General features: G+C 44.9%; 1 protein-coding gene across 1 annotated transcript; it reads right to left on the bottom strand.

The window, feature by feature from the left end:
- Positions 1–737: 737 nt before the first annotated feature.
- Positions 738–13,249, bottom strand: sucla2 (succinate-CoA ligase ADP-forming subunit beta). Its single transcript, XM_035175394.2, has 11 exons — positions 13,093–13,249; positions 11,332–11,527; positions 9,869–9,968; positions 9,163–9,325; positions 8,272–8,400; positions 6,083–6,221; positions 5,204–5,365; positions 4,715–4,857; positions 4,439–4,559; positions 3,458–3,546; positions 738–2,433 (listed from the first exon to the last, which is right to left on the bottom strand). The coding sequence occupies exons 1-11, from the start codon at positions 13,204–13,206 to the stop codon at positions 2,359–2,361; spliced, it is 1,431 nt and encodes a 476-aa protein (XP_035031285.1). The 5' UTR covers positions 13,207–13,249; the 3' UTR covers positions 738–2,358.
- Between the last annotated feature and the right edge of the window lie 541 nt (positions 13,250–13,790).

The raw sequence follows: 13,790 nt of genomic DNA, 5'->3' as shown, positions 1-13,790 counted from the left end.
CTGAACAAACTGAACCTTTGAGAAATTTTCTTATTTTCATCACAGAACATCAGATAAAACTTTTTCACTTTTCTGAACAGACTGAACTGCCCCCCCGCCCCCCGGGCTCGGTGAGGCAGAACTTATCTCACCTTTAAAGAAATGAACTTGCAGCAGCACAAACTGAAGCTTATCAATCTGAGGCAGCAGCTGAGCCCATCCGCTGCTGGACCTCACTGTCTGCAGGGGGCGCTGCTGAGGGGAGGAGGCTCCATGATGGAGACACAGCAGAGAAGCTCAAGAGGCAGAAACGGTGACTGAACCTTCTTCTGCTGCAGCGACTCCAGCTGAGACCTTCTGACTGTTAACTTCCCGTGACACGTTCATTCGTCTCAGCGTTTTCTGCCTCAGTTGCTTTTTCATCTGCAGCAACACGACGCAGCGACGTGATGAAACGTGTCGTCTACAATCTTTTCTTTCTTCTGGCCGGACGATCAAAGATGTTCATCGCGTCGCAGGAGAGAAGAACTTCAAAGCTGTGTGTGTCTGTGCGTGCGTGTGTGTCGTTAAGACTTTGAGAGACTTAAACACAACAGGAAGTCGTCTGAAGACTAAACCTCAGCTCATTGGTCAGATCAGCAGTCAGAGGCTCCGCCCACAGGGTTACATCACATGACCAATCACATGCTCTCGAGAACAAGAGTCTGACCTGAACGAGTCGAGGAAAGTCTCCAGAACCAGAAACAAAAAGAACAGACTCGTTGTTCTCTGCGTTTATTTTTTTTGTCCTTTGTCGTACTCTTTGAGGAGCATAAATATTTTACAGTGAGAACATCAGTTTGGTTATTTACAAGATTTAATAAATGACAAACAACTCACAATGTCGGCTTGTGTTTGGAGCGCTGGAGGAAGGGGGGGGGCATTTTACCGTTGCGGACGCCGGACTCTGACGTTACATGAAGGAGAGTAAACATCTGAGAGAAGATGTCGATCAGACTGTGGCACGATGGCAAAGTGAAATGAGACTAAAGGAGAATAAATATACAGACACAACATCCAGACTCGTTTAAACGTCCTGAGCATCACACGTCCTGTTAGCTAACGCTTCACTTCAGCAGGACAGACACGTTCCCCGTGTCAGGACAGTGACGCTCACGTGCACGGCCACGTGCTGCAGCGAGCTAACCAAGGTAACGACTGGTCGACTCCACTGCAGGGACACAATTCATGGATTTAAAAAGCCGAGGCGGCATAGGAGCGTTTCGTAAAAGACGCGGCCGAGTCTGCAGGAATCAAACATACGTGTTCAGAGATGAGGGTGAACAGCGTTTGTTCAGGCCTTTATGCATCAGAGGCTTTGGCCGTTAACGCGATGTGATGAACCTCCGACACCGTGATGTGTTTGATGGCGTCAAAGTCGACTCTGAATCCAGTGTTGTTATTAAGCGACAGAAACGCTGACGTAGATACAATCAAAATACAGTCACCAGGGGGCGCAACACACACAACAACCACAAGGAGGCAAATAAACAACTGCGACAATCATGACGATCGAAATCCAATTATTCTGCAACTGTGAGATTCTCGAATTTGAAAGTTGGCTGGATGAATTGATGCTAAAACCTCTGGATCGCCCCCTGGTGTCTGGCTGCAGTAGGTCATAAACCACCTCTCCTCCATGTTAGCAGATGGGACAAGGACCAATCTAAAAAATCAGCAGCACAAGATGGTGGCACGTTGTCTCCACATGAATCCAGAGGCTGAGATCTGAGATCAGTGACAAACAGCAGACGAGCATCTCTGCTCCTCCGAGGTGAAGAAACGAAACGTCACATTGTCTGAACGATAACTGAATCAAAGCTGGTGTTGTGATAAAAGTGAGCAGTAATAGTCGTATTGAGATGAACGAGTGCTTTCTTTATTCTCTTACATTCTTAGACACAACACAGAGAAGGCACTCATGCAACACGAGGACACTCACGGGACTGACGTCCATTTTCCTGAAGCCTTTCCCGTCTTTTCTTATTCATATGTAACAGCTTTCTGCAGCCGCGTCTCACGACCGAACACAAAACACTGAGTCTGAAATCAAAGATCAAACCAACCGGTCGACGAGTGGGGGGTGTGAGCGTGAAGCAGAGATCGGGGGGGTGAAGGTTTGTGCGTAACGACTTAACTCAAGTGCAACAAGTTAAACGAGATGTGGGAACGAGAAAGTGAAACGAGCGGAGTTCTGCCATCGTGCCAGAGTCAGGAAGAGAAATAATAAACGTTTCCTGGGGTCGTCCGGGGGGGCGGAGTGGGCGTCAGAGTGGGGGTGTGTCCCAGGGGAGGAGGCAGAGGGAAGTATTGGGGAGGGGGAGGGGAGGTCCAGGTTTATTAGATGGGCAGCTGGAAGGTGATGTCCACCTGAGCTTCTTTAGCCAGGGACACGATTTCAGAAAGCTTCACAACCTGAGGAGACAGAAGAAGAAACGCTTCTTACAAAGAGACAGTTACAACTAGTGCATTCAGCTGAACTTTATATATATATATATACATTTATATTAACCAGATTTCTGTTTATATGCCATGAATATTGTTTTTTTTATGCTTTTATTGTGAAGAACTTTGGTAAGTTCTGTATAAATGAATCTTTATTTTTTCTCTGTTCCAGACATGACTATTAATCTGCAGTATATTTCTGATAAAGTTCGTACAGACGACATCGACCTTTTCAGAATCCGCGCTTCTATTTTGTTCTATTAGACTCCTGAACTTTGCTGAGTTGTGTCGTTCATCACACGGAAGGAGGGGAAGGAGGGGAAGGAGGGGAAGGAGGGAAGGAGGGGAACGAGGAACGAGGGAAGGAGGGGAACGAGGGAACGAGGGGAACGAGGGGAACGAGGGAAGGAGGGGAACGAGGGGAAGGAGGGAACGAGGGAAGGAGGGGAACGAGGGAACGAGGAAGGAGGGGAACGAGGGGAACGAGGGGAACGAGGGAAGGAGGGGAACGAGGGAAGGAGGGGAAGGAGGGAAGGAGGGGAACGAGGGAACGAAGGGAAGGAGGGGAAGGAGGGGAACGAGGGGAAGGAGGGGAAGGAGGGGAACGAGGGGAACGAGGGAAGGAGGGAAGGAGGGGAAGGAGGGGAAGGAGGGGAACGAGGGAACAGCCGCTCTGTGTCCACAGGAAACAGAATCCGTCAACCAGCAGGTCGACACATCGCTGACGAACACGTCTTGTTTCATGTCATTTCTGTAGTTTATTACAGGGTTTTAATATAGATCTCTCCTGATACTGGTTTGCTTGTGTCTGTGTGTGTCTGTGTGTGTTTTGTGTTGTGTTGTGTTTGTGTGTTGTGTTGGTGTGTGTGTGTGTTGTGTTTGTGTGTTGTGTTGGTGTGTGTGTGTGTGTGTGTGTGTGTGTGTGTGTGTGTGTGTGTGTGTGTGTGTGTGTGTGTGTGTGTGTGTGTGTGTGTGTGTGTGTGCGTGTGTGTACCATTTTGGCAGCTTCGTCCAGGTCGTCACAGGCGAGGATTTTCAGTGGACTGGCAGCGATCAGAGCTTTAGCATCGTCCACTCTCGTTCCTAAAAAAACAAAACCCAGATTTTAGATTTTACACGAAAAGTAATTTATCAGCTTGAAAGAAACAGTTTGAATTTCACACAAAAACTCCCGACAGGAAAGAACCAGTGAAACAAAATCCTGTCTCCTTTAAGAGAATGTGTAAAGAAGCAGAACAAAATATTTCCAGAACAAAGAAGCGACTCCCTGAGGAGAGCGTCAGCTCCGTTTAGGCTCTAAACACAAACAACACAAGGAGAGGAGTGTGAGTGTGTGTGAGTGAGTGTGAGTGTGTTACTGGCGTGTTAGAAGGCCGATAGCAGGACTTAAAGCATGTTCGTGTCAGACCGTCGAGCTTTAAAGTCCATTAGACAAAACATTTATCTCGTCCACATTTCTCTCACAACAACGGTGACGTAATCTTTAATGTGACGACGAGTCCAGGAAGATTCTAGAAAAGTGGCTCCAAATAATCTGAATTCAATTTAAAAAAACGTGGGTTCAGAGAACGATTGGTCACATTGAAATCGCTCTGCAGGTTGTTTCTAGACGACCTAAATCTCTTCGTAATCGTCACAGCAGCTTTCTGCAGCCGCGTCTCAGCACCGGACTCAAAGATTCATTCTGAGTCTCAGCACCGGACTCAAAGAGTCTCAGCTGCAGCAGAGAAAAAAAATCCAGAGATCGTTTTAACTTCTAATCCTGTGAATCTTTTTAGGGTTTCATGTTTTGTGATCTACACTGTGTGTGTGTGTGTGTGTGTGTGTGTGTGTGTGTGTGTGTGTGTGTGTGTGTGTGTGTGTGTGTGTGTGTGTGTGTGCTTCCACCTCCCAACATTACAGTGGAAACCAGATACAGTGATCAGCCCTTGGGACAGGATCATATCCTCTAAGTGGGTCATGAACAGTGTGGTACCTTGTAACCGGACGACGATGGGGATCTTCAGGTCCAGGTCTCTCACAGCCATGATGATGCCCTGAGCGATGACATCACACCTCATGATGCCTCCGAAGATGTTGACCAGGATGGCCTGAACCTGACACCGGCCACAACGCGCAAGATTAAAAAGTGACATGAGCTCAAACTCACATTTTCATATATTCAAATCAGCACTAGCGCTAACTACCATCACGCTATGCTAACATAATGCTAACATTAGAGCGTCAGAGGCAGCAGCAGACGTGTTCTTACCTTCCTGTCAGACGTGATGAGTTTGAACGCCTCGGTCACCTGATGAGCTGTGGCTCCTCCTCCCACGTCCAGGAAGTTGGCTGGGGTGCCGCCATGCAGCTTGATTATGTCCATGGTGGCCATGGCCAGACCGGCTCCGTTTACTGAACAGAATAAAGGTCAGAGGTCGATCCATGAGTGCTGTTTAAATATTTCTGATGTGAAACACTGTAACTAAAGATGGACAACGTCTCCAATAGCTGCAGTATTGATGTATCTGATACACACACTCGACCAATCAGGAGTCAGTCTCAGCCGTCAATCGTGATGTTTTAGGTTTTATATCATTAAATAACACCAAATTTTATTCATGTGTCATTTTATATATTTTTTGTTTGGTCCATGTCCCATCTGCTAACATGGAGGAGACAGAGTTTTTGAGCATTACTGCAGCCAGACACCAGGGGGCGATTGAGACATTTTGGCTCCATGGTGTCAGCGCTCACTGACCCAGGCAGCCGATGGTTCCATCCAGGCCGATGTAGTTGAGGTCGGCCTTGGCGGCCTGCCGGTCTCGGGGGTCCTCCTGGGTCCAGTCCTGCAGGTCGAACACCTTCTTCTGCCGGTACACAGCGTTGGAGTCAAAGTTGATTTTGGCGTCCATGCACATCACTGTTGACAAGAGAGACACATGAGAGTCAACAGCAGAAGATTCACTTCCAAACACCATCAAACAGATTCTCCTTTTCTGTCCAACTGGTTGAATTTCACATTTTCATCACAAGTTCAGACTTCTCAGGATTTTAAAGAGAACATTAAGGAAATTGGTTTTAATCAGATTTTCAATCCCCGGCTACAGTTTGCTGACCTTCTCTTTTACTCCACTGAACCAAAAATCAACATCATTGCTCAAGGGCACTTGAACAATAGGTGTAGAGACAGAGGAGAGTCCAGCTCTGACTGACGGTCACTGACTGACACTCGTCTGTAAACGAGTGATTGAAGAGCTCTGATTCATCAGAGTGTCAGGAAGTACTCAATTTAAAGGGTTATGTAGGTGCTCTGTGTCCTTTTATTCAAATTAAAGATTGTTCATGACTGGACAAGTACTTCCTAAATGTCCAGGTCTCCCAGGCTGCGTGGGAACGTGTCACGTTTACTGGTATTTAATGTAGGAACTCGACCAAATGGAGTCAAAATACCAGTCACTGCAACATAAAACAATTGATTTAGGGTTAAACCAGGTTTTAATATAAATATTTGAAGTAAGTCTGCAGAAAATGAATGTAAGTAAATGTAATGTCCTCAGAAGTCATGGTGTGTGTGTGTGTGTGTGTGTGTGTGTGTGTGTGTGTGTGTGTGTGTGTGTGTGTGTGTGTGTGTGTGTACCGATGCCAGAAGAGTCCTCCACCATGGGGTTGATCTCCAACATGGAGGCGTCGTACTTCATGAACACGTTGTACAGTTTCATCATGTTCTCCGCAGCCTTGTTCACCAGCGCCGGTGGGAAGCCCATCTTCTGAGCCACCTGCAGCGCCACAAGAAACATGACATCACACATCGTCATTCGGACGCTGCGTCCGCCGCTGCAGCATCGAGTCAGCAGCGACACGCCTCACAAGTCAATCCAGACTACGATCAGGAGTCTGACTGTGATCAAGTGACTGTGCACGTGAAGGTTGTCGCTCGTACTGATGAACCTACAGACAAATCTCTCATTTTAGCCTCTTTCAGCTCATTGTTTTGTTTTCCTGAACGTCACCAAACTCAGGCTGTTAAAAATATTCCATATGGGAAAAAAGGAAAAGCTGAATATTCATATTTAAAAAAGGCTTATTTCTGAGTCGGGCACAGTCGATAATTACACAGGTTTGATTCAGCTTTGTGATATTTTTGACCAGGATGATGAAGGTCACATATATAAGTGTTATCAGGCTGATGGAGCTTTGAGTCCAGGAGCCTGAAGAGAAAAGCAGCTTCTTCGTGTCTCGCTGGAAACAGAAAAACGTCTCTGAGTTTTACAAACACAAATAAAGAAATCATTGAGGAACGTCAATGGGCTCCAGCTCCTCAGAGAGTCGTGCTATCAGCACCTCCTCTGTCTGTCTAACACCCTCTGCTCTCACTATGACAACCGGCATGTTCAATATCCAGAGCAGATGAAGAGAAGACAAAACAAACACCAGTAAACACAAACACCGACAATTCTACGACTTCTGTTCACTGCAAACTCTGAGTCACTGCCTCTGTTTCTACAGATGAATGTTTCATTCGTCATGAATTACGTTTTGATAGTTTCAGAGAAATCAGGATTGTTCATAATTAACAGTTTAACCTTCAGATGAAAAGAAGTTTGATGAATAAATACAATTTTAGAAAACAGTATAAACTCCTTCAAATGGATTCAGTAGAGTCCTCTGCCTTGAATTCACTTTTAATATTGAAATATATTTAAATGTACTTCATTTTACTAGTTATTTGTACTTTTACTTAATTACAAAGTTTGGAGTACTTCCTCCACCACTGTCCAGGTGTAAAGATACTTGTGTGTGGTTTTCTGGTCAGACTGTGATTCAGTTTTATTGCAATTATCTCTTGATATATATAAATATGATTCTATGAAAAGAATGTCTCTGTTTGAAGTAGCAGAGGTGAACTCTTTTCTTGCTGCTTGGTCCTGTTGTCGTTAGTTTACGTTAAGTCCGGTTTAGTTTCCGTCTTTTATTTGTTGGTACAGTTCAGTTTTGAGTTTATAGAATCTTTAGTTGTATTGTTCTGTCCTGGCTTCACCCTGAAGTTTGAGTTTCTGGTTATGATCACACTTTACATAAATAAACTGTGCACCTGTCTGTGCTTCAGAAGCAGCTGATCATTCACATCTACAGTGACTGTGTCACTTCACAGAGGAAGCTGACAGAACAGATTTGATCAGTGCAGATTTAAAGAGTCTGACATCATGTGTCTGCCTGAGAACTCGCTGCTTCTTTCTCCTGCTGCTCTGACTCGGTTTATTACCAGGATGTATTACTGAATCCTGAGTTGTCAGATTAAACCAATAATCCACTTCTGCTCATCAACATATTTTTTATGAACACTAAACATTTGTGTTTCTTCTTCGATCCCTGAAGCATCTCACAGCTTGTCTTGTTTTCAAAGAGACCCTGGAGGTGTGTTGCAGAGCATTTCTTTATTGGTTTGTATTTTTTAAATCAGTCTGAGAAAAATGAATCTATTTATCTGTCACATCTTTATCTGAGTCAGGGTTTATTCTGTTATCGATCTTTTAGCCTTTACTGATGAGACGGCATTCATGTGGCGAGAGAGTGGAACACATGCAGGGCTGAGTCGGAACCAAACCTGCAGCCGCAGCTTCAACATTTGTGTTGATTTCATCAGAAACGTCAAAAATCCACGTTGGAAAATATGTGAATTGTTGATGAATCGTTTAACTTAAATCACATCAACATTTGTCTTTTGGATCTAGGAAGCGACAGGTGGGAGACGTGGGACTTCCTCCGTCCTGAGACTGTGTCTTGTTTAGAAAATACTTTCCTCCCCCAGTGTGTTATTGATCGCACCTTTACAGCCTGCTCCATCTTGATGCCTTCCACGATGTCGATGGGCTCCTTCACAATGGCGTCTGGATTCTCTGCTGCGACATCTTCGATGTTCACGCCTCCCTGCGAGCTGCCAATCAGGACGGGGCCCTGTGCGACAAAACAACGTGAGACGAGGACTTTAAAACTCAGAGCGACTGCAGCGTGTTGGTCTGTGTAACACTGAGGAAGCAGAAGTACTGATATACCACACTGTAGTTTTTATGGCTCAAGATGATTCCAATTATTATTCATTTAACCGGTGTCGTGACCATCACCTTCACAGAAAGAATATTAGACACAATAAACAACGACACAATGAAAACCTCCACAGCTCTGACTGTTCTCATTCCTGTAGAATCTGTTCCACAGGTGATAAAGAAAGTTTGTAACACTGATTTTAGACCAATGAAATCAGACATCAGCTCTGAGACTGTGCTGCCACCTGCTGGTACGACTCAGAATCACAGATTCAATCTGTACATTTTCTAGTGTCACTTGAATATTTTATCACTGGAATGAAAATCATCTTATTTGTGGATTAAAAGTCCAAATCTTAAGCATTGATTATCTAAATGATCAGATCTGTTGATTCTTTTTCTAAATGAAATTCATAAACACAAAAGTTACTGATCAACAAGAAAAAACTGTGGCTGCAACCAAAGATCATTTTCATTATTGATTAATCTTCTGATTATTTTCTTTAAAACAAAGAGAACAAGTGAAATTTTCACTTCAATTATTTCAAAGAACAATCGATTAATCAACTGATCATTTCAACAACATGTCAGACCAGTGTGTGTGTGTGTGTGTGTGTGTGTGTGTGTGTGTGTGCGTGTGTGTGTGTGTGTGTGTGTGTGTGTGTCCTCTGACCTGGAACGACCTCTCCATGGTGATGGCGAAGTAGTACTCTCTGCGTGGGTACCTGCGCTCGCAGATGAACACCTGGTTGCAGATCCGACCCGCCTCCCCGGTCTGCTTGGTGTAAAGCTTTCGGCCAATCATCTGGGAGGAAATGTCGCGGGCCTCCTCGGGACTGAAGAGGAGGAGGAGGAGGAGGAGGAGGGGGAGGGGGAGATTACACCAGGTTCACAATGTAAAAGCTGTTTAATATCACACTGAATTATAATTTGATCCACTGAAAACATTGGTCCCATCTGCTAACATGGAGGATTCAGGCTTTATCACCTATACTGAAGCCAGCCACCAGGGGGCGATCAGGAAGATTTGGCTTCATTTTTGGAAGATGTCATGTTGTTCATCATTATTTACAGTCTGTGGTTCATATCATGACTCAGGTACAAGGTGAATCTATTTCTTTTTAACTTACGTGATTCTCATGTCTACTTGCATGTTCTCTGTCATGTGTCACGTGTCACATGTCATGTGTCACGTGTCAGTGGCCTTGTGCTCCCAGAGTTATTAAAGATGTAAATACTTCCATATGTGGATTATTCCCTGTCATCACACTAATGCGACATTATTAAATTTGAGGCACAGAGTAAAACTGTGACTTGTGTCAGATTATTCACGGTGTTTGTCTGCATTAGATTTGTGTCTAATCCGCTGGGTCACTTACGAGTAGACGATCCTCACTCCTCCTTTCAACCCGCCCTCGAACGTCCCCTTTCCTCTGCCCCCGGCCAGAACCTGAGCTTTCACCACCAGGTCCTTCGAACCTGAAAACACACAAACACATAGTTAACTGAGACGGACACAAACTGAGACGGACACAAACTGAGACGGCTGATTGTCGTTCATCTCAGTCTTTATTTCCCTGTGTCACAACGATCAAAGTCTCAGATCCTCTGCGGCCGCAGCTCATTTTCATTTGGGGCTACAGGTTGTCAGCATTAATTGGACTCGCTTCATTAACATTAATGTGGATTCTTTCCGCAGCAGCTGATCCCAGATCTGAACTGAACCTTTGAATCTCACATGAGGAAAAGTGAACCTAATGAGACTCAATGAGGGATTTGACTCAGGATTCATATTCAATAAAACCCTGTCAAACACCAACTGATCAGAGGGGACACTAGTTACTGTCCATTAGTGAGAGAAGAGGCGCTGCAGATACAGAGACGGAGGCTGAATACTGAGCAGGACGAGACGTTGGAGCTGAGACAGACGGGGGAGCTGAGACAGACGGGGGAGCTGAGACAGACGGGGGAGCTGAGACAGACGGGGGAGCTGAGACAGACATGAGGCCTGATTATCTGCTGAGGATTTAAGAAACATTACTTTTAGTTTGGTGAAGAGCGTCATCTGTTACAACTTGCTCCTGTTGCAGAATTATGTAAGTCAAGCGTCAACTGATACCACTGAAGTTAGAGGACGCTATATTTAGACTGTGTGAATGTCTCTGTACATACACACCAGCCTTTGCTTCAGCTATTTAAAACACACACACACGTCCTTGAACACAACTGAACTGTGTCAGCGGGACTGGGTCAGTGTCAGTATTGTTCCATTTGAGTTATTTTTCCTTTTTATAAGATGTAAAATTACAACAGAAGAAGATGTGTGTTGGTAAATTAGTCGTCTGTTGATATTCCAACATGTTAATGTTTTGGCACGACACAGAATCAAATTATATATATGTGTGTGTGTGTGTGTGTGTGTGTAAGTAAAATGAAAGTGATGTGTAGTGAAGACACTGGAGCTCCATGAAAGAAAAGACATTTAGTTTATATTTCAGTTTCTAACGTTTTAACCAGTGATCAAACAGCAGCTGTTCACACAGAGTTAAATCGATGGTGGTAGGGGGGGTGCACGTGCACATGCTTAAATGTCTCTCTCACACGCAACAGACTCTGAGGGACGGTTACAGAAAGGGTTTGAAACTGTGGCAGGACAAATTACAAGATGGCGGTCGCCACAGTGGAGTTAACGAATGGGAAACACTGAGTGAGTGTGAAACTTCTACTGTTTGTCACTTCACAATAAGATGTGGTTTATTCATCTGAGTGTTGTCTGTGAACCTGAAGCTTCGTCTGACTGACCACGACATCGTGTTTAACTCATCTGCTCGGAGCAGCTTACCGATCTGCTTGGCGATGGCGTACGCCTCCTCCGAGGAGCTGGCCACCATGCCGTCGGGCACGGAGATGCCGGCCTCCTTCAGCAGCCCGATGCTCATGTACTCGTGTAGGGACAGGTTCCTCTGCTGCTGCTGCAGGTGGGGGGGCTGCTGCTGAGACACATGGCCTCCGAACAGACCTGAAGATCCACCGAGGACCTGGAGGAGCCAGAGGAGGAGGAGAGAGGCGTTACAGGGAGGAGACGTTCTTTACAACGTTTATCCAAACACCACAGGATGAAGAGTCACAGGTTTAATCAGCTGAGGAGGAACCGAGGATAAAAGACTCTTCATTCAGTTTATATATCTTATTACACTTTTATGAGGAACTTGAAACCAGAGCCTGAAAGATATGGATTCAGAGTGAACATTTTCTGATACCGATAATGAAAATGTCAATGATTCCTAGGATGTTTTTATAAAACTCTTATGACAGAGAAATTTAATTGAGGTTTGATACTACTACTACCTTTTTATAAATAACTTTAAATAAAAAGATAACACAAATACAACCAAACATATAGAACTTAAACAGAAGTGTTTTTCTACATTGTTCATTCTATACGATTTACATTTTTATAAAAGAAAACATGAACTCCTTGTATTGGATGATTTTCATCCACCAACTGATGAATCAGTCGAGATTTAAAAAAGACTCACACACACAAGACCAGAGAAACGTGTGAGCACAACAAGAGCAACAGTGGGAACTTGATGAGGGAAATGAAACTCAGATGGAAATTCAAGTGTTTCCAAACACACACACACACACACACACACACACACACACACACACACACACACACACACACACCTCTGATTCCCTTGACAATAATGACTACACTAATGTGGTGTATTGTTATATACAACCACATATTATTATTATTAATGAGAAATTATAGAGCACTGTTAACACACAGTACGAAGTGCTACACAACAGAAAACAAGTGGTTGAAATACAGAGGAAGTACATGAATATGAATAATAATAATAACTATAATAATAATAATAATAAGTAGCAGTGTTGCTGTGACATGACGCAAAGTAAGAAGGTAATTAGATAAAGAACCGTCACAGGAGACAGTTGAATAATGTAAGAACCTTGAGATAATGTATATTTTATGTATATTATGATTTGCATTATACAAATTAAATCAAATGAGTCTGTTGACATGAATGTATGCTAATAACTTATATATTAAATTAGAGCTGAACACGTCAGACTCTTTATTAGATTCCTGCTCTGACTCGTCTCTTCATGTTTTTGTTCCTCAGCTCAACAACATGTCTGCGGTCACATCCCCGGTGTCCCCGCTGAATCACGGCCCGTCTCTGCGGGGACAGCGGGTGTCTTCTGTCCGAGGACACGGCGGGACAGATGTCGCAGGGAGCTCCGGTGGAGGTCACGGAGCCGCAGCCCGGACTCGGCTCCAGACACGCCGGTCATGATGACCCCCAGCCGGGCCCTGGCAGAGCGGGGCTGCGGCTGGAGGTCAGCGGCTGCTGCTGGGAGTGTCCCGGGCTCCGCGGCGCTGACAGCCCGCTGCGCTACCGTTAGCTTCCCCTGCTACTTAGCATGTTAGCCAAAACACTGGAGCCCAATGAAAGTCAAATCTGACCCCGACACTGGCTCTGGCTCTGCGGCCGACAGAGAAGCCGCAGCGCGGCCACACACCCCGGCTCCCTCCGCCGGAGCCGTCCCCCCGGGCCGGGCACACACTCACCCTGGACGCGGAGCTGACGGCGCTCCGGGCCCCGGAGTTTCTCAGACTGGCCGTCAAACGGCCGCAGATCAGGGACGTCGCCATGTTTCCTCTCTGTGGAGAAATGCTGCGCATGCGCCGTGAACCCTGCGGTGTCACTGCGCTGCCTTCACGAGCTGCCGGAAGGCCCTTTCAAAGTAAAAGCTCCAAGGAAACATGGGGACTTTCTACGTTGTTGATGCTTTTACTCTTGTACCAGTTTTCTTTCTCCTTTGCTGATATTTTAAAATTAATTCCAGATATTTGTTGAGAAGCAACAACATTTATTGGTTCATGAATGACTGAGTTCCTTCTGTGCCTGAAGAGAGTGTCTTCATAACATCATGGTTTAAAACAGGAAGACGTGTGCACACCAGGCGTTCACACAGAGACAGTGTCAAAGTAAAAATAGCCTCTGACCTTTAACCTGCAGTAACAGGAGCTACTCAGATTACTATTATATATATATATATTGAATAATTTGACCTTCATGGCCTCAGACAATAAAAGCCCCTTTGAAATAAAAGCATGTGACATGTTCAGCCTGGGGCCTGATAAGCTCTGTCCAGTGATCAACTAGATCATTTCTCAGTAGAGTTCATACTCCACCAATAGTCTACTTATGACACCATATTTAAATTGACTAGATCCAGATTCTTATTTCTCATAAATCATTCCTC

This window comes from Hippoglossus stenolepis, chromosome 13, assembly GCF_022539355.2.
Source record: "Hippoglossus stenolepis isolate QCI-W04-F060 chromosome 13, HSTE1.2, whole genome shotgun sequence".
NCBI classification, from domain to species: domain Eukaryota; kingdom Metazoa; phylum Chordata; class Actinopteri; order Pleuronectiformes; family Pleuronectidae; genus Hippoglossus; species Hippoglossus stenolepis.
This window is presented reverse-complemented; position numbering and strand designations above follow the sequence as displayed.